Below are 24,251 nucleotides of genomic sequence, written 5' to 3'. Positions count from 1 at the left end.
ATTAAATTTCTTTATTTTGCTGTTTCTTATTTTTTCTTCTACTTTCTATGGAGTTGAACCACATCCTTGCCTTCTTATGCTAAGTCTTGAGAGGTTGGATAAAATTTGTATGCTTGTGAAGACATTCAACCTTAGTTGGAAACTGGGCCAACTTAAGTCTTCTGCGGTTGATTTTAATATTAATAATAATAATTTATATTTGGAGGCCAAGGCGGGTGGATTACAAGGTCAGGAGTTCGAGACCAACCTCGTCAATATGGTGAAACCCCATCTCTACTAAAAAGTACAAAAATTAGGGCTGGGCGCGGTGGCTCACACCTGTAATCCCAACACTTTGGGAGGCCAAGGTGGGCGGATCACGAGGTCAGGAGATCGAAACCATCCTGGCTAACATGGTGAAACCCCATCTCTACTAAAAATGCAAAAAATTAGCCGGGCGTGGCGGCGGGCACCTGTAGTCCCAGCTCCTTGGGAGGCTGAGGCAGGAGAATGGCGGGAACCCAGGAGGCGGAGCTTGCAGTGAGCCGAGATCACGCCACTGCACTCCAGCCTGGGCAACTGAGCAAGACTCTGTCTCAAAAAAAAAAAAAAAAGTACAAAAATTAGCCAGGCCTGGTGGTGCATGCCTATAGTCACAGCTTCTCGGGAGGCTGAGGCAGGAGAATCGCTAGAACCCAGGAGGCAGAGGTTGCAGCGAGCCGAGATCATGCCACTGCACTCCAGCCTGGGTGACACAGCCAGACTCCATCTCAAAATAATAATAACAATTTATAATAATATAATAATAACAATTTATTGAGTGCTTTCATACCAGGCACTAAATAAACATTTGCATGCATTATTTCATTGGATGCTTGCAACTAATATGTTTTTAGGTAAAATTATTATCTTGATTTACAGCAGAACAAATTGAGGTTTAGAAAAAATTAACTTGATTAAGGTCAGCCAACTAATAAATCAGCAGAATGAGGATATGCCATCGCATTTAGTCTGATTTTAAGTTCCATGCTCTCAAACAAAACGCTTTATGTTTGAATCTCCCAAAATAGTAGTAACGAATGAGTACAGAGGTCAGGATATGTTTTTTCACATTACCAATATGGGCTACAGATTCCTCAGGTAATTACTATTGTTGTTGCAGCTGCAATTACCACCGCTAATCCAACAACAACAACACTGCCTTCTCCATATTTATTGTACCCACTACTCTTCTGAAATATCCAAATATTTTAAATATTCACATTTTTAAATATTCACATATTTAAAATAATACAGTAAATTATGTACTTCATTTTATAAAAGCAAGTTTTAATAAGAGAATGGGTTCGGAAAAAAATTGAAATAGCAATGAATGATTATATTAACTTGAAGTTTATTAATGGGAAGCACTGCTCCATTTCATTGAATGAAGAATAGTCCACTCAACCTTAAGGAATCATTCTCATTTGCCAAAAACATTTAATCCTCATTTAATCCTCACAACTACCCTATAATGTAAGTGCAAAAATCCTAATTCTTCATATATATGGATACAAAAATCTTAGTTTAATAAATTTATTTCAAGTTCTACTACTACTATTAACCCAAAATTTGATCCCAGATGTGACTCTGAAACATATACTTTTACACCCCCAAGAATGATCTGACCATGATACTTATCATCCCCCAAGAGATCCTAACTTCACATCTGACTTGCCCCTTGTCTCTCTCTGAGGATATCCCTCTCTCCTTTCCACAGGATTGTTTTTGGCAAATGAGAATGATCCCTTAAGGTTGAGTGGACTATTCTTCATTCAATGAAATGGAGCAGTGCTTCCCACTAATAAACTTCAAGTGGATGGCATCATTCACTGCTATTTCAATTTTTTTTTTCTGAACCCATTCTCTTATTAAACCTTGCTTTTATAAAATGAAGTTCATAAATTACCACATTATTTTACAAATTATATTAACAACAAATCATTATGAAGATCTCCAAGTTGCATTTCTAAGATAAATTATATAAAAATGGGTAGGCAGAAAGGAAATTAGTACTCAACCATTTGCCCTAAGCAGTGACTCATTTGGTTTGGTTTAATAACCTATGGGATAGTAAATAAATAGATAAATAAAGATTTGCGGCCAGTCACAGTGTCTCACACCTGTAATCTCAACACTTTGGGAGGCTGAGGCAGGCAGATCGCTTGAGCCCAGGAATTTGAGACCAGCCTGGGATCATGGTGAAACCCTGTTTCTACAAAAAATACAAAAATTATCTGGGCATGGTGACACATGCCTGTAGTCCTAGCTACTCAGGAGGCTGAGGTAGGAGGATCACCTGAGCCTGAGAGGTTGAAGCTGTAGTGAGCCCTGATTGTACCACTACACTCCAGCCTAGGCAGGTGACAGAGCAAGATGTATATATTATATATATAATGTAATTGGGTTGAATTCATTCAAATAAATGTCAATTGACCCCAGAGATGCCTGAGAACTGTTGACTATTGTCACACTTACATTGAAATATTCAAAAGGCAATGTACACAGTGAAGACTAAAGATAAACATCAAGATGTACAAATTTTTCAAGTTTATATATCTATGGATAGGTTGCATTCTGAATTCATTCAGTGATAATAATAGAATTAAAGTTTGGAGACGCTGAGATTTTGTTTCCTTGAACAAAATGTTTTGCACTGTTCTAATCAGTCTGATCAGTTCTGTGGAAATCAGAGAGCAGTCAGTTGAAGAGAAACCTGGTGAATGAATAAAATATCAAATGCACCAAATAGATTTCACCTCTTAGCAAAAAGGGATGGAAAACTCAGAAACAGGGGGCAAGAATTTTTCTTTCTGAAAGACAAAATGTGCTCCCCTCAAACTGCATTGTATTTTCCCAGAAGAAGCTAAAGCAAATTTCAAAATTAAGCAGGGAGAGATGATGATCAGAATAGTTTCACTGATGACAACTAGTCTGCCCTAGGTCCTGCATTTTCTACAGTCTCTTAGGAGTTTCTTTGTAACTAGGAAGCACAAGTACCTTCCGCTTTTCAGTAAGCATTCTCCCAAGTTACAAGTCAGAGAGGACGTGCAAAAGGAAAAACAAAAAAAGAAACAAAAGCCAATAGGGCCAAAAGAGATGTATCCTTAGTAACCCAAATTGTGATAAACTCTTGGCTTTAGCAAAAACCGCAGGCCTGTGTAGAAGCAGAAGTGTGGTTTTTCTGTACAACCATCTGCTCCAGGAGACTAGTAGTCTCTCCAATGCAGAAGTGGTCCTGGATCAAACAAGGAAGGATCTAAATATTTGCAGTCATGTGCACACGCCTAGATTGACATATGGACCTTCACATTTTTTTGCTGAGAATCTTGTTTGCTTAATCTAATTGGCACTCTTAGAAAAACTGCCTCACCACTGCTCCCCAAAATTATTTCTAGTGGTTTGAAAATGTCCAGACATTAATAATAGAGTCAAAGCCTTTCTTCCATGGGGTTTTAGACAAACCCTCGAAGATAAACTTGAGGCTTCTGAAACTAATCATAGTAGTAATTATTTGCTCAGGGATAACACAATGATTATATTCTAACTCCAAATCAGGTGTGAACCCCAGCTTTATTTCTCATTAACTTTTGTGGACTTGGTGAAGTGATTTGTCTTCCATGAACCGCAGTTTCCTTATCTGTAAAGTGCTGATAACACATACCTTCTGTTGTTGACATGAGAATTTGATAACATACAAAAAGTATAGGTGCTCATAAAATGGTATCTGCCACTATTGTCATTATCACCAGTTCAAGTTTCTTTAAAATGCCATTAGTGTTCATGTGTCCTTGAAAGCATTCTCTTTCCATTTCTAGGAGTTTGGTTACTTAACACCTTTTACTATTAAGAAGCTCATTTTAAAGCAGGTGAGGTCAAAATGAGTGAATAATTCAAGAAGGAGGAAAACATGGAATCTAGACAAATGGATATCAATAGGAAAAAAGAGGGTAAAGGATGAATAGCAGAGAAAACCAGAAAAATGTTACGCTCCCAAAGTGGGTAAAGATTATCAGATAGGTTTGGGCACTTGGAAGACTGTTAAGATTTAGCCATTGTCCCAAAGCAAAGTTAAGCAAATTTAAAACTTGCTGAGTTCGTAACTCTAGAAAAAAAAGAGAAGTGTATTCAAGAAAAGAAACATAATCACAGTACTACTGATTCAGCAGTGAAGGATATTTTCATCATTATGAAAATGCAAACATTGAATGTTGATTTAATAAAAGTCGGTTAAACTATAACAGGAGAATGGGTGAGGAGAGAGCTAAATCCAGCAAAATAGAAAATCAGCATATAATGTCTATAAAGTTGATTAAGCGTGACATAACAATATATTCTTTAAAAGTATGGTGGCATATGCTAGAAAGAAACGTTGAAAAAATAAGCTGAAAGGAGTGGCCACTGGAAAGCAGGTGGTGTAGGGTTAGGGTTAGAATGGGGACTGCGGGTTTCACGCATGAGAAGCCGTTCAGCACTATTTGACTTTTTAAAGAGATGCACATAATATTTTAATAAAAACTTATGAAAAAACTTAAGAAAAGGAATACACATGTGAGGTATAACAGAGATCTTTCTTGCTCCCTCACATATACACAAACAAGCACAAGTGTATAAAAAATCTATGTAGCTTACTCTTTGTTACAATAGTTCCTTAGCCATAAATAAATAAATAAATACTCGGGCCGGCACGGTGGCTCACGCCTTTAATCCTAGCACTTTGGGAGGCCGAGGTGGGAGGATCACGACGTCAGGAGATCGAAACCATCCTGGCAAACACTGAAACTCCGCCTCTACTAAAAATACAAAAAAATTAGCCGGGCGTGGTGGCGGGAGCCTGTAGTCCCAGCTACTCGGGAGGCTGAGGCCAGAGAATGGCGTGAACCCGGGAGGCGGAGCTTGCAGTGAGCCAAGATAGTGCCACTGCACTCCAGCCTGGGAGACAGAGCAAGACTCTGTCTCAAATAATAATAATAATAATAATAATAATAATAATATAATAATAAATAAATACCCATCATTTAACAACTGAAGGCATAGGATTTAGTAGTTAGGATGAGGAGTAAACAAAAGGAGGCAGAAAATCTTAACAAATGGAAGACATGGTACCTGTATTCAAGGATTTTGCAATTTGGTTGAGAAAAGAAATCAGTCTCATTCAGGAGAGAGAGTGGGAACCTGAAATTTCTTTTTGGAGAAAAAAAAAGAACCTACACTTTTGAGTCTTGCTATTTTTGTCTCCTAGAGGTTTCCTGTGAGCTGTTTTCCAGGACTCAGAAGAAAAAAGCTTGTCTGTGTTTAGCTGACAAGAACACCTTCATGACATTTCCAGAGAGAAAGGAGAATCATGGCTTTTCAGTGAGAAGATACCACATAGAAATATCATCCCCTTATTTTACAGATGAGGTACTAAGCCTAAAAGACGCTGTGTATTTTTCCCAAGTTTACACATCCTGTCTGTGACAAGAACCAGTTTTCTAACGTCGCTTGTGTGTTCTGGTGAATGTGCAATTACCCAATACTAAACTGGGAAGGCTGTATTATACATGAGATGAGAACAATCACAATTAATTTTCTAATATTGTTCCATTAATGAAATGAAGATAAAGTAACACTAACCACTTGCATAGCACTTTCAGGTGTCTTTACTGGGTGCAAAGCCTGATACCTGTAATCCCAGCACTTTCGGAGGCTAAGACAGGAGGATTGCTTGAGGCCAGGAGTTTCAGATCAGCCTGGGCAACATAGTGAGACTTGTTTCTAAAAACAATAAAAAATTAAAAAAATAAGCCTAGTGAGGTGTCACATGCCTGTAGTCCTAGCCACTGGGGAGGCTGAGGTGGGAGGATTACTTAAGCCCAGGAGGCTACAATGAGTTATGATCACACCATGGCACTCCAGCCTTCGGGACAGAGTAAGACCCTATCTCTAAAAAAAAAAAAAAAAAAAGGGTCTGTATTTTAATTATCTCATTTAATTGTAACAATCTTATGCTGATAAGAAAATTCAAGTTTATTCAGAGAGGTTTAATGAATTGTCAAGGGCAAGTAACCAGTAAATAACAAATCAAATAATTAGACCAAGGTGTTCTGACCCCTTGTCCAATGTAGAACATTTTTCTCTTTCATTATGACACGCAAAACTTTAGAGAGCATTTTTGTAAAATGACTGTATTTAAAATATACTTTAAACTATTTTAAATTACATATGGCCAAAATAAATGAATTAGTTCAGCTTTGAATTACTAATGGTGTGAGAAAGTCTGGGACAGGGATTAGAGTCACGCATATCTAATTAGAGCTGCCCAACATTTAAGGCAGTGATTACACTTGGTAATATGCCAATATTATTTCTCCAAAATATTTCAAGTAAAAACCCATTTTGTCCCCTTAACTCTTAAAATAAAAATGTCAAGAAATGTTGAAAAAAATTAAATGGTCAAGAAATGTTGAAAATAACAAAGGACAATTGCTTTTCCTCTAAAAACAGCTCTTCATGGATCTTCTAAGGAGAAGACTCCAACTCACGAACCACTGCTGACTCATTAAAATCAATTCGTAATGTCATGCACATACTGTGTATCTGTCCAATTCATGCACATACATCCAGAATGCAGGATGCTTTGGTATCAAAGAACTGTTTATGATTGACAAATACTTCAATGCCCTAAGATTCCATTTTCATCTTCTTTAATAAAGAAAAATAAATGCAAAAATACATGTAATTAATTGCTCTGCATTTTTCCCTCCAGAGAAATGCAAACTGTAAATATCAGTAAGACATTCTACTAATAGCTTTAACGGTTGGCTTAAATCATTATTAATTATACATTTGTACGAAGGTCTGTGAATGCATGTCTTGTTTTCTTATTCAAAGGTTCAGTCAATAAGGTCAACCCTGCCACTTGCACTCTGAATGGCAATGCAAAAATTTAATGCCTATAGAAGTATAAATAGATATGTGTCCACATATATATCCTAGTATCATAAAGTTACATTTTAACCATGTAGCTTGCTTGTGTATAGGAGATTACATTTTTCCAGGAAGGTGGGTAGATGACTTTTTTAATTGATTTTTTAAAATAACTACATAATAAATCTCTCTTGTTGGGCCAGCACAAGGCAAAACTAAAACAACCTCTTTATTGTAAGGCAAATGCGTCATTGGATAACTTGTAAGTTTTTTAAATTGGGTCTTTCACTTTTCAACCTGTTCTGGGATGAGTAACTTATATTGCTCCACTCAGATTGAATTGTGTTATTTCTTATCATCACCTGACAGCAACTTTTAGAAAAAAATTATTGCAGTTCCTTATAATAATTCTACCTCCAATTACATTGACTTACTATTAGGGACATATAGTCAGATGTCAAGGAATTTTGGCATTCACCGAGAAGTAGTTACATTGACTTAGTTCTAGTTTTAGGTTTGAGCTTCCTAACCAAACATGTAAAGCTTTGCAGTTCCTTAAATCATAGAGACTCTCACAGAAGGATTTCTTAACCTATGTGCATAAATGCCCAAGAGGTCTATAGACAGGCTTCGGCAGGTCCGTACAATTTCTGACACTGTGCAAAAATCCTCTGCACTTTTTGTGGGAGTACCACATACCTATCATCAGTTTCTCAGAAGGGTTGTTGATCCTAAAATGATTAAGAACCAGTGTTCTTTCTAATTAAATATAACTTAAAACGGCCTCAATTGTGGAGTTCAGAATTATCTTCTCTCAATGTTCTTTGCAAAATCAGATTCAAATAACCTTGTATGTTATATTCAAAGCCTTCTTTTTAAAAATGCATAAGAATATTATGCATGAACGCTGATTATCCATAGTCTTTTGTTACTTGGCCTCAGAAACTTACAGTTAACAGATTAGCTCCCTCATTCTAATTGCATTTTTTTTTTAAATCAGATTTTGGTTTTCAGTATGGTAGGTAAATCCATCTTCCCATTTTATACAAACAATAGGTTTCAGTAGTGTCAGTTATAGAGATCAGGACTTGAACTCTGTTATCAAAATGTATGATAATAACTCTAGACCTGAGGAATTGAAGACTGGCATGAACTCAGAAAGTCACAGGCTCGTCAAGAGACATTGCCCAATATTTGTCCTTATAAAAATCATCTTTCAGATAAAATGAAGCTTCTGCAGCTTTGTTATACAGACTAAATATGCAAACATCTAATTTAAGGGGAGAGTTTGATAAATTAGTTTTCTCCTTCTGAGAGAATTGTCTGGAAATATGTACCTAATGATGTAGAATTATAACAGATTTTTTAAAGGTCTTTGGAAACAAGGATTCACTTTCGATATCACTTTGAGAGACATACAAACTCTAAGGCCTCTTATCAAAAAGAGAATAGAGATTGGAGGCATCAATAGAAAGATGATACTTTCTAAGACATTGTACCTAATCATCTGTGAATAGGTTTATGTGATGATGGAAGCTGATCAGGGCCTGTGGTGATCAAGGCATTGTGGTAGTGGCAGCACCACATTTTTGTGCAGTCAGACACAAACTGGCATTCTAGTACCTGCTGCCTCAGGAAATGCCAGAACAGTGCCTATGTGGACCAAGGTCTCACAGATGACCTCATCCCGCAAACCCTTGGCTACATAGCACGTGTTTAGTGGCCGTGGCCCTTGCTTTTAAGGAGAGGTTCCAACTGAGGGCAATTATGTCCCCCATAGTATATTTGGCAATGTCTGTGAATATTTTTGACTGTCACAACTAGAGAGGTATTGCTGGCATCTCATGGGTAGAAGTCAGGGACACTGCAAAATAACCTACAATGCATAGGACAACGCTCACAACAGAGAATTACCTATCCCATGTGTCAATAGTGCTGAGGTTGAGAAACCCTGCCCTAAAGCCATGCCGCTTTGATGACCATAAGAGGTTATATAGATAGGTTCTATTTAGACCCATACTACCCATAGGGTCACTAAAGTTTAGCCCATTTGACAGATTTGGAAATTGCAATGCTTTGGACAGAGTGAAGTGAAAAATATCCTACAATGTCCTTTCATTACAGGTTAACACCTATTCCTTTCCCCAAAATGCAGATTAAATGTCACCTTCTATAGGAACACTTCTCATGTTAGCATTATGTTTCCATGTATTCTCATGATACCATGTGCTTACTCTAATTGCAGCTCTGATTATTTCCTGTTCCCCTACCAGGTTATAAATTCATTGAGAACTTGCTGTTTTTATTAATCCTTGGGTCTTAGTACCTACCAGAGCTTGGCACATAATAAGTACACAATAAATATATGTTGAAGGAAAGAGCAAGCTTGGAGAAGTGACTTAAATTCTCCATGACCAACATCCATCCAGAATGAATTTACTCAAGGCTAGTACTAGCAAGCACACTGGCCCCAAGGACATTTGGCCCCATGACCTCTGAGGACATGAAACTGGGGAATGTCTCACCCCATGGCCTGTAGGTTTACCAGCATGATGGTGGAAATTTTGGGTCAGCCATAGCCATACTAGTCATAATGACTTTTAAATTTTATTTAAGTATTTATTTTAATAATAATAATAATTGTAGACAGTCACAGGGTACAGAGCGATGTTTTGATACACATAATGTATAGTGATCAGATGAGGGTGATTAGCATATCAACATCATCTCAAACATTCATCATTTCTTTGTATTGGGAACATTCAATAGCCTCCTTCCAGCTATTTGAAACCGTATATTAGCATTAACTATAGTAATCCTACAGGAGTATAGAACACTACAATTTATTTCTCTTATCTCTCTTATTTAGCTATGATTTTTGTTTACTTTAATGAATCTCTGCCTATCCTGAAATGCTAAAGAATCAAGATTGTAGAGACAATAAGATCTGGTCCTAGGCCTAGAACCCCTGCATGAGAGGAACCAGGGACAGAATTCTCCCTAGATACCTTTTCTCAGGAAGAAAGAAGGATACTTTTAATGAGCTTGACTTTGCAGTCTCCATTCCACAGAGTTTCTCCCTTCATTGAAGAAGGAAGACCAATAGTGACCTCAATAAGCACTTGAACAAATAGCTGGGGAGCACAGTATTCATAACCACCAATACTCAGCTCCCACCGATACTCAGGCACAAGTCAATTAAAGGGTTGGACTACGAGCAAGGACAGTTCTTATTTTGGCTGCCTGTAGATTACACCAAAATCCACAAGAAAGGGGAATAGCTAAGCTTAGAATAATTTATAAATGCACGTTGTGTTAAGAACAATAATCTTGAGATTATAAAACAAAGGAACATCATGTTGAAAAAGGGAAAAGAGCAACTCTCAGATTTATATTAAATCAACAATAATTTGCTATATACATGATTATGGAATATAAAACAAAATGATCTAATTTTTCCAGATAGCATGGGGCCGTTGCATTACATTGTGCTATTATATGACAAAGCACATCAAATATGATTTCAGCAAAATACTTAACATAGGTATAAGTAATATATTCCTGACATGAGTTTACATCAGGAAGAAAACACAGGGACATTTCAGAACATTCAACTTTATTTTCCATTGACAAACACGACATAAATAACACACATTTATTAAATACACATACTAGCTATGGCTTGAATGGCAACAAAAGTCTAATGTATTTTCAGAGGCTCTTTATTTTTTTGTCTCCACAGTATTGAAGACCAGCCTTTAAAACATACTAGAAGATATATTTAAATACACTGACGATAACTACCCATGAAACTTTACAGAGAGGTGATAAAATAGACTTTTCCATTTAATCAAGTATATAGGGATGGATGCTGTGGAGGAGAGGTGAAGAACACTATTCTTTCAATACTGATCTTTACAATATGGATTAGAGTGCCAACGATTTCAGCTCCTCCTTAGGCACACCATGTAAATAGTACTTACATCCACTTGTTACAAACAGATCAAAATAATCAGTGCCTATTTTAATTGATTTGCTTAAACAGGCTTATACTATTTGTACAAAAATATTTGATAAGGAGAGCAAGAAGGCAAACTATTTTTTTCTCTTTCGAGGAAGAAAGTTGGGAAGGAAGAGAGTTCAGCAGCCAATAATGGCCTGAGTGAACTTATCATTTGCTTTGACAGACAAGACCCCTGGCCACTCAGTAGTTTGTCCTACTGATGCTCAAGTGTTCAAAGATAAATGCAGTCAGCCCCTTCCTCTCTTTGCTTCCAGGGCCTGGTGCAAAATGATGAAGTTTAACAGGTAGAAAATGGACAGGTTTTCCATCATATCTTTTTCTATGTTCTCTGCCCCACCCACATGAATATCCTTTTAAAAGTAGAACATTGAAGTGTGTTAGTAAATCATATGCATTTCCCCCTGCGTAACATTACAGCCTTGATTTCTACAGACATGGAAAACTGTATAAGGAATCTATATTTGAATTCCTATTAAAGTTTGATGATTGGCTGTTTTTGCCTAGATGTTTGGCTTACTTTAATTAAAGGATTAAAATATTCTAATTCTAAAGCATTTAACAATAGTATTGAGGAGATGCATGAATGATAATAACTTGAGAAGTAGAATCATCTCCAAAATGCTCAAAAAAGCATGAAAAGGCTGACTTGTTTCTAATGGTGATCTCTTTCCTTCTCATCTTTACTCCCATAATAAATTCTTCAACAAAGCAGACTTACTACACAACAGATTCTGATCTGTTTCACGTATTAGGGTACTGGCACTTTAAAAATATGAAGTTATTATCTCTCCTCTTAAAAACAATCCCAGCCTCACCAACAGGAAATATGTTTGTTACTTTCTTTCTGTGAAAGAATGGATAAGCACAGTAGAGTCAAGGGGACTAGGAGAAAACAGTGTAGTTTCAAATGAAGAAATATGTAATCTAGTAGATATCTGGGTTGCTTATTATATGAAGCTGATTGATACAAAGCTTCTGAAAATAAGATAATTTTTATTCTCAGTAAAGAAAATATGTGACATATAAATGAATATGATACGTATCTGATTGAATTATATTTCTAGAGAATCATAATGCACTCTGCTTATGGTATCATAACGTAATGGTATATGACTAAACTTGTATAAATTATAACCCTTAAATAGAATCTTCATTTTAGGAATTACAAAACAGAGAACATATCAAATAAAATGTTTCTCCTAATTCTTTTATCATCATCACCACCTAGTTAGTTTCCTTACAATACTGAACTAATGTCAGCTTCTTAACAAATATGTATGTGAGTTTAGGTTGGTTATTAAATTTTGTAAATTGGCTCGATCATAACCTATGTCATGAAACATCACAGACATCTGTCACTTTGTGTCAGCACTTTATTGCAACTCAGAAAAGTCTTATGGACTAAGCCACAGTTGCACAATTCTGTACATTTTTTAGACCTCCGTTTTAACAGATTTTGAGATATATAAACATATAAAACAAGCAATAAACAAGCAGTTGTTAAATTTTGTCATTGTTGATGGTTTGTACTTGTTATATATATAAAAGATAGAAATTTTAATTCTTCAAGTTAAGCTTTTTGCATGTTTGTAATAATAAATGCTCTGTAGGCTCCCCATGTCATTCAGCTCCTAGCATCCTGTGTATTGCAGGAGAAGCTTTTGGGGTTAAATTATGAAAATAAATAGATATTATGCATGTCTAAAATTTCAAAGAACAAAAGTTTTCTATTTTCTTTTTCTAAGTTGATCGCAACCAAAAGAACTATTAAATGATTGCTGATGTGGAGAAGGTTGAAAGCTGACCAATAATTTGGAGTCAAAAAGAACAAAATTATAAAAAGCATTGAATAAATAAAAAGCCTAATCTACTTGAAAATCCAATATTAGAATACTGCCACAGAGTGACCCCCTTATTAAAATACTGTTTGCCAGTTTTTAGTTTGTCTGTCACTCAACACCAATGTGCTCACAGGATCTTTCATAGTTAACTTACATGAGGTTTTGCAATTATTTTCTGCAACATGGTCAAGAGATATTTCATAAAATAAAGAAATGTAAGTGGAAATATATGTATACCTTGTATTTCAGACTAGTTGAAATCTGGCATGATTAAACACTTACATTTACCTAAAATATCTTGGGATATATACAGCACTAGGTTAATTTGGTAAATATTGAGATAACTCATTTTTGTTTCTTCAACTTCAAGATACTTTTAAGACATTCATCATAGCTATTTTATTTGAAAAGTAAACTGCTCTCATTAAGTAACATGTGATCATTCTCATCTATGACTCAGCATAGTATATAAATTCATTGTTTGGAAAATAAACACTACTTGGTAAAATTGACACTTGCTAATTTTACATATATTTCTACATTTCATTCGCTTACTTCTTCCAACATGGTTTTCTTGGCCTTTAATTGTCTTTTAACCAATACTTCAAAGTTCAGGAATGTCATAATCTATACATGCATTTTTCCTGATTAGACATATGTATGGACAAACTAAGTATACATGAGTGAACTTGAAAGCCAATAAAATTAAACTTAGACACGTCTTTCTGCTGTGATTACGTATATCCTCTTTCTAACCACCGCCTTAGTCTCTGTACATCTCTGAAATCTAACCTCAGCCATCACAAAAAGGCTGAAATCATTTGGGATTTTCATTTTCTATCAGGTTTCCCCGGACTAACGAATGTCTAGATAACAAAACTCATATGCCATTTACCTAATTTCTTTCTTTTCCACCTCCCTTTCAAGCTTGTTAAAAAAAAACACAAAAGCTGCCATTCATCCCCTCCTAAAATATATCTCCTGGGCAGGAATTTATTTTGCAGTTAAGAATAAGTTTCAGGCTTTTTGGCTTTCTGTATTTTTGTGGTTAGATGAAAAGTGATATTCTTTTGGTAGTAATGTCCACTATCATTTGTAAGTATCAGTCTCCTACATTATTAGTATAAATAAAGCACTTTGTTTTACAGCAATATGACACTGCACCCTTGAAGGTAAATTCATATTTCTGTAATTAAATAAGAAGAAATAATTCACTTTATCAGCCCGATGGACTGTAATGCATGAAGCACTTCAATCATATGGTATGTGCCTTGCCAATGTGTACTGTTCTGGCAAACTTCTGCTCATTGATTCACTGAATAAATATTTATTGGACAATTTCTATATTCCAGGTGTTATACTAGATGCTGGAAAGAATAACTTAATCATGCTCATGCCACTCAAATCTACACTGCCTCTGTGTCTATCTGATTAGAACTTAGGGTCACAGGACCACCCAAGAGGTAAAGCCTGTTTATTATGTGATTTAAGTGCACTTTTGAAAAAAAGTAGGTAGCTTTGTCTTATACTCAATGAGTTGACCCACGGGATAATCCAATTCTATGGCATAGCGAGGTTTTAGTATAGTCTATTTATCTTTTCCAAAATTTAGATTAGTAGAACCATCATGAATTACATAAGCACTCTCAGCAGATTTTGTCTCCAAATTCAATTTGACATGATCATTTGAAATGATTAGTCCCGATGACATAAGCTGGTGTATATATCAATCTGATAAGACATATTGCACCTACCGAAATTAATTCTTTACCAAATGACCACTAAACACACACACAAATATGCAGTTACTACAAGAAGTATAAATAAATCTCAAGCTTTTAAAAAACTAGAAAAGCAGTACAAGAAACTGCAAATGAAAATCTTTGCAATAAAAAGTTAATGGGTTTACAAAATGAATGCACCAAAGAATACGACAAGCTTTGTGCAGGCGTAAACTACAGGATTACTATGTTTGGTGGGGAGATATTTCTAAGAAGTGCAATTCCCAAAACTTAATGTAGTGATCTACTGGTGCACAAATATGTCAGGCTTAGCTATTGAGGTTTGTACTCATGTGGACTGTAGGAAAAACATTTTAGTAATAAATATTTAGATAGAGCCACTTTGGGGAGCAGGCAGAAGAGCTGTGAAGGGTCAATGTTATTAATTTTCTTATATAAATAGGCCAAACAATGGAAAGTATTCACTGACTCTTCAAAATATTTATTTGTTTTGGACTCAGTATTGGAATGTAATGAGTCAAAGACTGGGGAACACTTTTGGTGAAAAATCAAGGGAAATTATATATTCAGAGTACCTATAGTTAGTGCTCAAATCTGTCCTTACATAGCATTCTGAAAAATCACTTCACAACTCCCATAGGTCAGTTTTATGAATCTTCCTTAGGCTCATAGAAATGTAAAATATATTCAAAAGAAAGAATAATTAGCAATTTGTGTAGTCACGAACTCCATATTTCAAACAAATGGAATTGGTTCTTACTCAGATAAAAAGTAAATCTAATTATCAATCCAACTAAACTTAAACTTTGTTAGGTTAGGAGTTAATTTGCTATATTGAGCAACATTTGAATAACAGTATTGATGAATATTATAAACACATTATACATTTTTAACTGTAATTAAACTTTTTTTAATGTAAGGAGGAAAAAAGTGACAGAAAGTGAGAGAGGCAATGAAAGAGAACACAGCAATGTCTTTGAATAAAAACAAACTGCTATCCCTTGTCTTCAATGATATATGTGGTTAAATTCCTCATGTATTCAGTGTACTGGAATATTAACTATCCCCGCTCCCCAATAGACCAAGATCATTTATAAAAAATGTTTTCATCACATAATTAATCACATATTCAGCTACAAATGGCAGACTCAACAAAAACACTAGACTGTTATTAATATATTTTCCTTTGTTTGTGTTTCACTACTTTTGGCACATAGGGATTTTCTATGCTTCTAAGACCATTTAGCTTTATACCAAAAATTTCACTTCAATGCATAAACAGTGGCATGCCAGAGATGCCTAAATTCACAGTAAGGTTTAGCGATATTTGTTACCAAAAGCTGTGCACATGCAAGTTAAGTGTTTTCTTTCATGCTTCTGTCTGTATTATTTCATTAGATAATGAGATAGGCTGCCCTTTCTGTCCATCATTAGAGCAGCTGGAGACAGCATTTGCTACCTGGCAAAACTTTCGAAGAAGGATCTTTCTTAACAGCAGGTAAACCCAAGGATCCAAGATCTGGTTCAGTGAAGCCAGGCGAACAGCTATTAAGAAGAAGTTGCATTCTTTCTGCTTCCCTGTATGTGTCTTGCAGTGCTCAACTGATGTCTGATTGAAGATCATTTTCAACATCATTATCTAAGAAAGGGGGACAAATAATTGTTTCAAAGATTAATAAGGTCATATGCATCTCCTCTACACTGTAGGTTGCACGCAGTCGGTTTTCAATAAATTGGTTGTTGGATTGAAATGATTAATTCAAGCAACATTTATACTCGGATAACACAGTCCTGAATTATACAAGACATTTCTAGGTATTTCCCCACATTTTTGGCTATTAAACACGATGTAGCTTTTTAAAACATGCATGTTTTCAGGCTGTTGATTCTTGGAATTTAAGAAGCTTGAAAATAACACATCTCAAAATAAGCCAAAGTCATGTCTTGTTGCAGAAAATACCACAAGTTCACCCAAATGAGGGCCAACACTTCAACAATAACAAAAACATGTTAATCTTAAATTTTCAGTAGTTCTAATTAAAAAAATACTGCAGAAAAAGTAGAAGCAAGAAAGGAGGAAATAATAATATTGTTGTTGTTATTATTATTATTATTGTTATTGCCACTAGCATTTTTAGAATCCTTACTATTTATTGGATATGGTGCCAAGTCCTTCATATGTATTTAATAAACATCATAAGACAGGTAGTATTACCACTTCCTTCTTACATTTGCAGAACCCAAGACTGAATGAGGTGAAATGGATGAGCCAGACTAACACCATATGATGTACAGTATTTTACTTTCTTTGCCCCCACCCAATATATACTACACAATGTAAATCCATGATTGCAGGAATTTGGGGCTATTTTTTTCCCCAAGTGCCTAGATCAATACGTAGCAGATAGCAGATGTTCAATAAGTATTTGTGAGATAAAAAATTTTTATATTTGAAGGAATATATAATACAACACACAAGTGACAGTGTATGAGTTACATAATATGTATTTATATTTGAATGAAAAAGATGTTCGTATGCATATGAAAAATGTTCAAAATTATTAATCATCAGAAAACATTCAAATTACAACAAATGCAAAGCAATTTTATACTCTCTAGATTGATCAAAATGAAGAAATGTGACTATACTGTTCCTGAGGATGTGGAATAAGGTGAGGACTCTTTTACACACTATTAGTGGGTGTGTAAACTGGAACAACCATCTTAGAAAACAAATTGGCATGCCAAGCACGGTGGCTCACTTCTGTAATCCCAGGACTTTGGGAGGCCGAAGCAGGTGCATCACCTGAGGTCGGGAGTTCAAGACCAGCCTGACCAACTTGGAGAAACCCTGTCTCTACTAAAAATACAAAATTAGCTGGTCATAGTGGTGCATGTCTGTAATCCCAGTTACTCGGGAGGCTGAGGCAGGAGAATCGCTTGAACCTGGGAGGTGGAGGTTGCAATGAGCCGAGATCGTGCCATTGTACTCCAGCCTGGGCAACAAGAGCGAAACTCTGTCTCAAAAAAAAAAAAGAAAGAAAGAAAGAAAGAAAGAAAACAAATTGGCACTATTTCACCTGCTACTTCCCAGAGGTACAACTCCTAGGAATATACTATCCAGAATTCTTGCACCAAGAGTTGCGTATATGACTATTTCATAACAGCATTGTTCATAACAGCAAAAAAAGCAGGAACAACTCAAACGTGGGTTCGCATTCCCAAGCAAAGAAATTAGCTGACTTTGTCACTGGCTCCTAAGTTTCCCATTCTAGACCTATACAGCTCTTGAGTACTTGACATATAACCAAAGCACATTGAAATGTTAGAATATGTTGATTACACAATGGACTAATATTTCCATACGTTGTGTTAAAAATATATTATTCAAATTAATGTCACTTGTTTGTCCTGACTTTTTAAAAATGCAATTACTAGAAAACTTTAAATTATATGTGGCTTGTGTTTTTTTTGTTCACGGTACATTTCTATTGAACCTAATCTCTCTCTCGAGGCTTACACTTATCTGTATGTTCTGCCCTCAGGTCACATCACTTAAATTGAATTCAACATCCCTGAGCATCCAAAACATCCCTAACCACTTAAGCACAACTCCAATGATAGCATTTTGTTACACTCACCCTGGCTCAATATTTCAGAGTCTGAGAACTCTTCTTTTCCTCAACCTCTGCAATGCCTTTTGCTCTTGCTTCATACTCATCCTTGTTCAGATCTTCCTCTCATTTGAATTATGGTTATAATAGACATCCAGATGGTGCATGTATGGACTGAATGTTTATATGTGGAAGCCCCAACCCTTTATGTGATGGTATTAGCAGGTGAGACCTATGGGAGGTAATTAGGTTTAGATAGGGTCATGAAAGCTCCTATGATGGGATTATCATCCTTATAGGAAGAGGGTGAAGAACCCACAGGTAACTCCTTCAGCCATGTGGGGCACAGCAAGAAGACAGCAGTCTACAAGCCAGGAAAAGGGCCTTCACCAGAAACTGAATCTGAGGGCACCTTGATCTTAGAATCTTCAGCTTCCTGAACTGTGAGAAATAAATGTCCGCTGTTTAAACCATCAAGTTTACAGCTTTGTTATGGCAGCCCAAGCAGACTAAGACGGTATATACAGATATCTGTCCATCACAGGTGTAGCTTCCAATCCCAGCTGGGATCAAATCCTCTCTAACTAGAAAATCATCAATGTCTTCCCATTGTCCATCGAACAGAAATTTAACTCTAGTGTTCAAAGCCCTCTACAATACTGTCCAAACTATTCTTTCCAGTTTTGTCTCCCACTAACTGCCTACACAGACTCCAAACTCTAGCTATAGTCCATTGGTCTAGAATATCCCTTTATTCTTTCTTCCCGCTTGGCCTTTATTCTTTCTGTTTTCTACTTCTGGAACACTTTTAATCCTAGTATTCATTTCTACTTCTGAGATTTCCATGTCCTTCAGGACCATCTGAGTCTTTCACACTGTCCTCTGAAGGCCTACAATTGTGTGTGCGTGTGTGTGTGTGAGAAAGAGAGAGAGAGAGAGAGAAAGAGACAGAGAGAGAAACACATATTTGTAGTAGATAAACAGATAAACAGTACTAACAGGCATCCACATGTCCCTCAAAAACTTGGATGTATGAGGGAAGAAAAGGTGGGTCTCTATGATTTAAAGTGGGCATAACATCAACACATAGGAACCTGGCTCCAAGGTTACTGAACTTGACTACAAGCAATTGAACGAAATACTAACATATCTGAAATCGATTTGCTTTGGGAAAAAGGACACTTAACCATCAGCAAGAAATTGTAAACTAGCAATTAATTGTTATATACTAGCAAGAAATTATAAACACATACATCTACTCTTGTTGGCAAAATGGACTACTATTGTGAGATAAAAGATGTAATTGGCTATATTAGTTTGAAGTAAGTAAATATTTGATTCTTTTAATTCCCCATCTTCTGTGTCTTTTTCCACCAAGCTGATAATGACTGGTCCTAGTATTGATAAGTCAACAGGAAAAGAGAGCTGAGTCATAGGATTTCTGGAACTGCCAATTCTGCTCATGTATACTCAATTTTATTTCAAAAATACAAGTATGTAACAAAAAAGCAGGTAGAGCAGGTTAAGCAGACAGACAGAAAGAGAGGAAATAATACACCAAAATTCTTACAAGGCTGTGTGACACTGGTCTCCAGCCATTTCCCTTTTGTCTTATTTGGTCACAGTTTTTATTCTTAAACGAATCCCTGGCAAAGCCGATGGGAATTTCCAGTTTTGTCTTATAAGGCAAACTCAAGCTCTGGGACTTGACTCATATTTTGTTTTTTGAGATAGTGTCTCACTCTATCACCAAGGCTTGAGTGCAGTGGTGCAATCATAGCTCACTGTAGTCCTGAACTCCTGGGCTCAAATGATCCTCCTGCCTCAGCCTCCCGAGATGCTGGGATTACAAGTATATGCCACCACACTCAACTAATATTTTTATTTTTTATAGAGACGGGGTCTCACTATGTTAACTAGGTTGATCTCAAACTCCTGGCTTCATGCAATCCTCCTGTGGAATTTCTTTCACAGGAATTTTTCCAAATGATTTATCCAATAAAAGCAAATAGTAGCTATACAATAAATAAATGTTCAGAGGAGCATTATATATACTAGCAAGAAATTGTAAATACATACATCTCCAACATCAGGTGTAAAGCTTAATAAAACAACAATTCAAAAATAGTATATATAAGTATTAAGTGAAAAAAACTGAATAGATGATACTTTTATATATAAAGTTTTGTTGTTATATTATTTAAAATATGCAGACTTGTGGAAGGCAATGGAATTATTGCTATTTAACAATAATTTACTTTTAAACAATATAATTTAATTTTAAAATTGTATGTACACAGGCCAGGTGGCTCACGCCTGTAATCCCAGCACTTCGGGAGGTCGAGGTGGATGGATCCCCTGAACCCAGGAGTTCGAGACCAGCCTGGGCAACGTGGTGAAACCCTGTCTCTACTAAAAACACAAATATTAGCCAGGCATGATGGTGTGTGCCTGTAATCCCAGCTACTTGGGAGGCTGACGCAGGAGAATTACTTGAACCCAGCAGGCGGATGTTGCAGTGAGCCAAGATTGTGCTACTGCACTCCAGCCGGGGTACAGAGTGAGACTCGGGATCAAAAAAAAAAAAAAAAAAAAAAAAATTGTATGTATATAAAAACGTTTCGGCCAGGCGCAGTGGCTCACACCTGTAATCCCAGCACTTTGGGAGGCCGAGGCGGGCAGATCATGAGGTCAGCAGATCAAGACCATCCTGGCTAACACGGTGAAACCCCGTCTCTGCTAAAAATACAAAAAATTAGCCCGGCGTGGTGACCGGCGCCTGTAGTCCCAGCTACTCGGGAGGCTGAGACAGGAGAATGGCATGAACCCGGGAGGCGGAGCTTGCAGTGAGCCGAGATCACGCCACTGCACTCCAGCCTGGGCGACAGAGCAAGACTCCATCTCAAAAAATAAATAAATAAATAAATAAATAAATAAAACGTTTCAAATGATGTTAATGAAAGTCTTTTATTTAAAGAAAGCAGATGATTATTCCCTTCTTTGATAAATATGGACTATTATACACCGAATTTACTTAAAATAAATATATTTACATTAATATATTGTGATGCCGCCTGGCTTATCATCCTATGAGCTGACTACTACCTCCCATTATAGTAGGCAGAATAATGCGCCTCCCGCCACACACAAAGATACCCATTTCTCGGTCCCTGGAATCTGTGAATACATTACCACACAAGACAAAAAGGACTCTGCAGATGTGATTAAAGTAAAGGACCCAGACGTGGGGAGATAATCCTGGATTATCGGGGTGGACCCAATGTAAAAACAAGGGTCCTAAAAATCAGAGAACTTTTCCCAGCTCTGGCCAGAGGGAGGCATGACTATAGAAGAATGGTCGCAGACAGACAGTGTTTCCGGCTTTGAAGGTGGAGGAAGGGATGCAGGAGGTAAGGTTTAAGGATGGCCTCCTCTAAAAACTGAAAACGGCAAGTAAAGGCTTCTCCCTCAGAGACTCAAAAGACAATGCAGCCCTGTGGCACCTTTACTTTAGCACAGTGAGATCCATCAGACTTCCAGCCTACAGAACAGTTAGAGAAATGTGTGTTGCTGACACACGAGCATGAAAAAATGTTCGTCATCACTGGCCATCAGAGAAATGCAAATCAAAGCCACAATGAGATACCATCTCACACCAGTTAGAATGGCGATCATTAAAAAGTCAGGAAACAACAGGTGCTGGAGAGGATGTGGAGAAATAGGAACACTTTTACACTGTTGGTGGGACTGTAAACTAGTTCAACCATTGTGGAAAACAGTATGGCGATTCCTCAAGGATCTAGAACTAGAAATACCATTTGACCCAGCCATCCCATTACTGGGTATATACCCAAAGGATTATAAACCATGCTGCTATAAAGACACATGCACACGTATGTTTATTGCGGCACTATTCACAATAGCAGAGACTTGGAATCAACCCAAATGTCCATCAGTGACAGACTGGATTAAGAAAATGTGGCACATATATACCATGGAATACTATGCAGCCATAAAAAAGGATGAGTTCGTGTCCTTTGTAGGGACATGGATGCAGCTGGAAACCATCATTCTCAGCAAACTATGGCAAGAACAGAAAACCAAACACCACGTGTTCTCACTCATAGGTGGGAATTGAACAATGAGATCACTTGGACATAGGAAGGGGAACATCACACACTGGGGCCTATTATGGGGAGTGGGGAGTGGGGAGAGATGGCATTGGGAGTTATAGCTGATGTAAATGACGAGTTGATGGGTGCTGACGAGTTAAAGGGTGCACATGGCACATGTATACATATGTAACAAACCTGCACATTGTGCACATGTACCCTAGAACTTAAAGTACAATTAAAAAAAAAAAAAAAAAAAAAAAAAAAAAAAAAGGCCGGGCGCCGTGGCTCAAGCCTGTAATCCCAGCACTTTGGGAGGCCGAGATGGGCAGATTACGAGGTCAGGAGATCGAGACCATCCTGGCTAACACGGTGAAACCCCGTCTCTACTAAAAAGTACAAAAAAACTAGCTGGGCGAGGTGGCGGGCACCTGTAGTCCCAGCTAATGTAGTCCTAGCTACTCGGGAGGCTGAGGCAGGAGAATGGCAAACCCGGGAGGCGGAGCTTGCAGTGAGCTGAGATCCGGCCACTGCAGTCCCGCCTGGGCGACAGAGCAAGACTCCGTCTCAAAAAAAAAAAAAAAAAAAAAAAGAGAGAGAGAGAAATGTGTGTTGCTCTTAAGTCACTGATATGGTTTAGCTCTGTATCCCTGCCCAAATCTCATGTCCAATTTTAATCCTCAGTGTTGGAGAAGGGGCCTGTTGGGAGGTGACTGGATCATGGGGGCAGACTTCCCCCTTGCTATTCTTATGATAGTGAGTGACTTCTCATGAGATATGCTTGTTTAAAAGTGCGTAGCACTTTCCTCTCTGCTCTCTCTCCTGCTCCGCCATGTGAAGGTGTGTCTGCCTCCTCTTTGCCTTCCACCCTGATCACAGGTTTCTTGAGGCCTCCCCAGCTATGCTTCCTGTACAGCCAGCAGAACCATGTGCTTTTGAGACAGTCTTGCTCTGTTCCCCAGGCTGGAGTGCAGGGCCGCAGTCTCAGCTCACTGCAACCTGCACCTCCCGGGTTCACGCGATTCTCCTGCCTCAGACTCCCAAGTAGCTGGGATCACAGGCACGTGCCACCAGGCTAATTTATGTATTTTAGTAGAGACGGGGTTTTGCCATATTGGCCAGGCTGGTCTCAAACTCCTGGGCTCAGGGAATCCACCCGTCTCGACCTTCCAAAGTGCTAGGATTACAGGCATGAGCCACCACCGCCTGGCCCCAGGTAGTTCTTTATAACAAGTCTCAGGTGGACTAATACAGCCACCAAGCTTACAATAATTTGTTACAGCAGCAGTAGAAAACAAATATGCCCACACTGAGCTCTCAACCAATGTTAAGCGGAATGGAAGGAATGAGTTTGAAAACGATTTTCTCATTCTCATAGATAAAATAGCCTAGGAAGCTTGTTTAAATATTTTACTTTCTTAGGAAACTTAAAAATAAATGAATAAAGTAAAAGTAAACTTCATTCTAACTCCTGTCCAAATTATCTCAGTTTCTAAGTTTACAACATGCAAAACCGAATGCCTGTTATTCTAGCAGCATCAGTTAGACGTTAATGTGTTTGACTAAAACGTATACAATTAATATTTTCAACTCAGTTGGCTTTATGATAAAAAAAAGCTTATTAATCCCTTTCCCCTCTTTTTATAAACTATTAGAAAAGTTTTGTTTCTCTTTTTCAGTGCTTTACCCCACCCAATAGTTAAATATATTTAACCACTTACCATCCTCTAGAAAGTGTTCTGGGCCTGGTCTAGAATTATCTAAAAACTCACTTAAATTATGTTTTTATATTCTTTATAAAATAAAGAATTGGATTTCTCTAACTTTTTATGATCAGGAAAATTCACAAAATTAATTATTAAAATGATACTTCAGTCATTTTACACAGTCTTCCTTGATTATTTGAAAAATAATTTTCGTGAGGCTAATAATTTAAAATTATTGTTATGAGGCAAATATAGGTTTCATATGCCTTACATTGTTTAGTACGC

General features: G+C 37.1%; 1 protein-coding gene across 5 annotated transcripts in view; it reads right to left on the bottom strand.

The window, feature by feature from the left end:
• Positions 1-24,251, bottom strand: part of LOC105498370 (prostaglandin E receptor 3) — a 204,093-nt gene that overhangs the window by 150,901 nt on the left and 28,941 nt on the right. For 4 of the 5 annotated variants that reach the window (XR_011619875.1, XM_011770438.2, XM_011770437.3 and 1 more), the window contains exon 2: positions 15,994-16,173. Coding sequence is in view for 4 of the 5 variants with exons in the window: in XM_011770438.2 (XP_011768740.1) it covers positions 15,994-16,173 (180 nt within the window). In the remaining variant the exon portion in view is untranslated. Of the gene's footprint in view, positions 1-5,009; positions 5,776-15,993; positions 16,174-24,251 lie in introns of those variants that run through there. The other variant, XM_071091197.1, reaches the window with a different exon arrangement.

Source organism: Macaca nemestrina, chromosome 1, assembly GCF_043159975.1.
Source record: "Macaca nemestrina isolate mMacNem1 chromosome 1, mMacNem.hap1, whole genome shotgun sequence".
Taxonomy (NCBI): domain Eukaryota; kingdom Metazoa; phylum Chordata; class Mammalia; order Primates; family Cercopithecidae; genus Macaca; species Macaca nemestrina.
The sequence above is the reverse complement of the archived record's forward strand: the minus strand, read 5'-3'. Positions and strand labels throughout refer to the sequence as shown.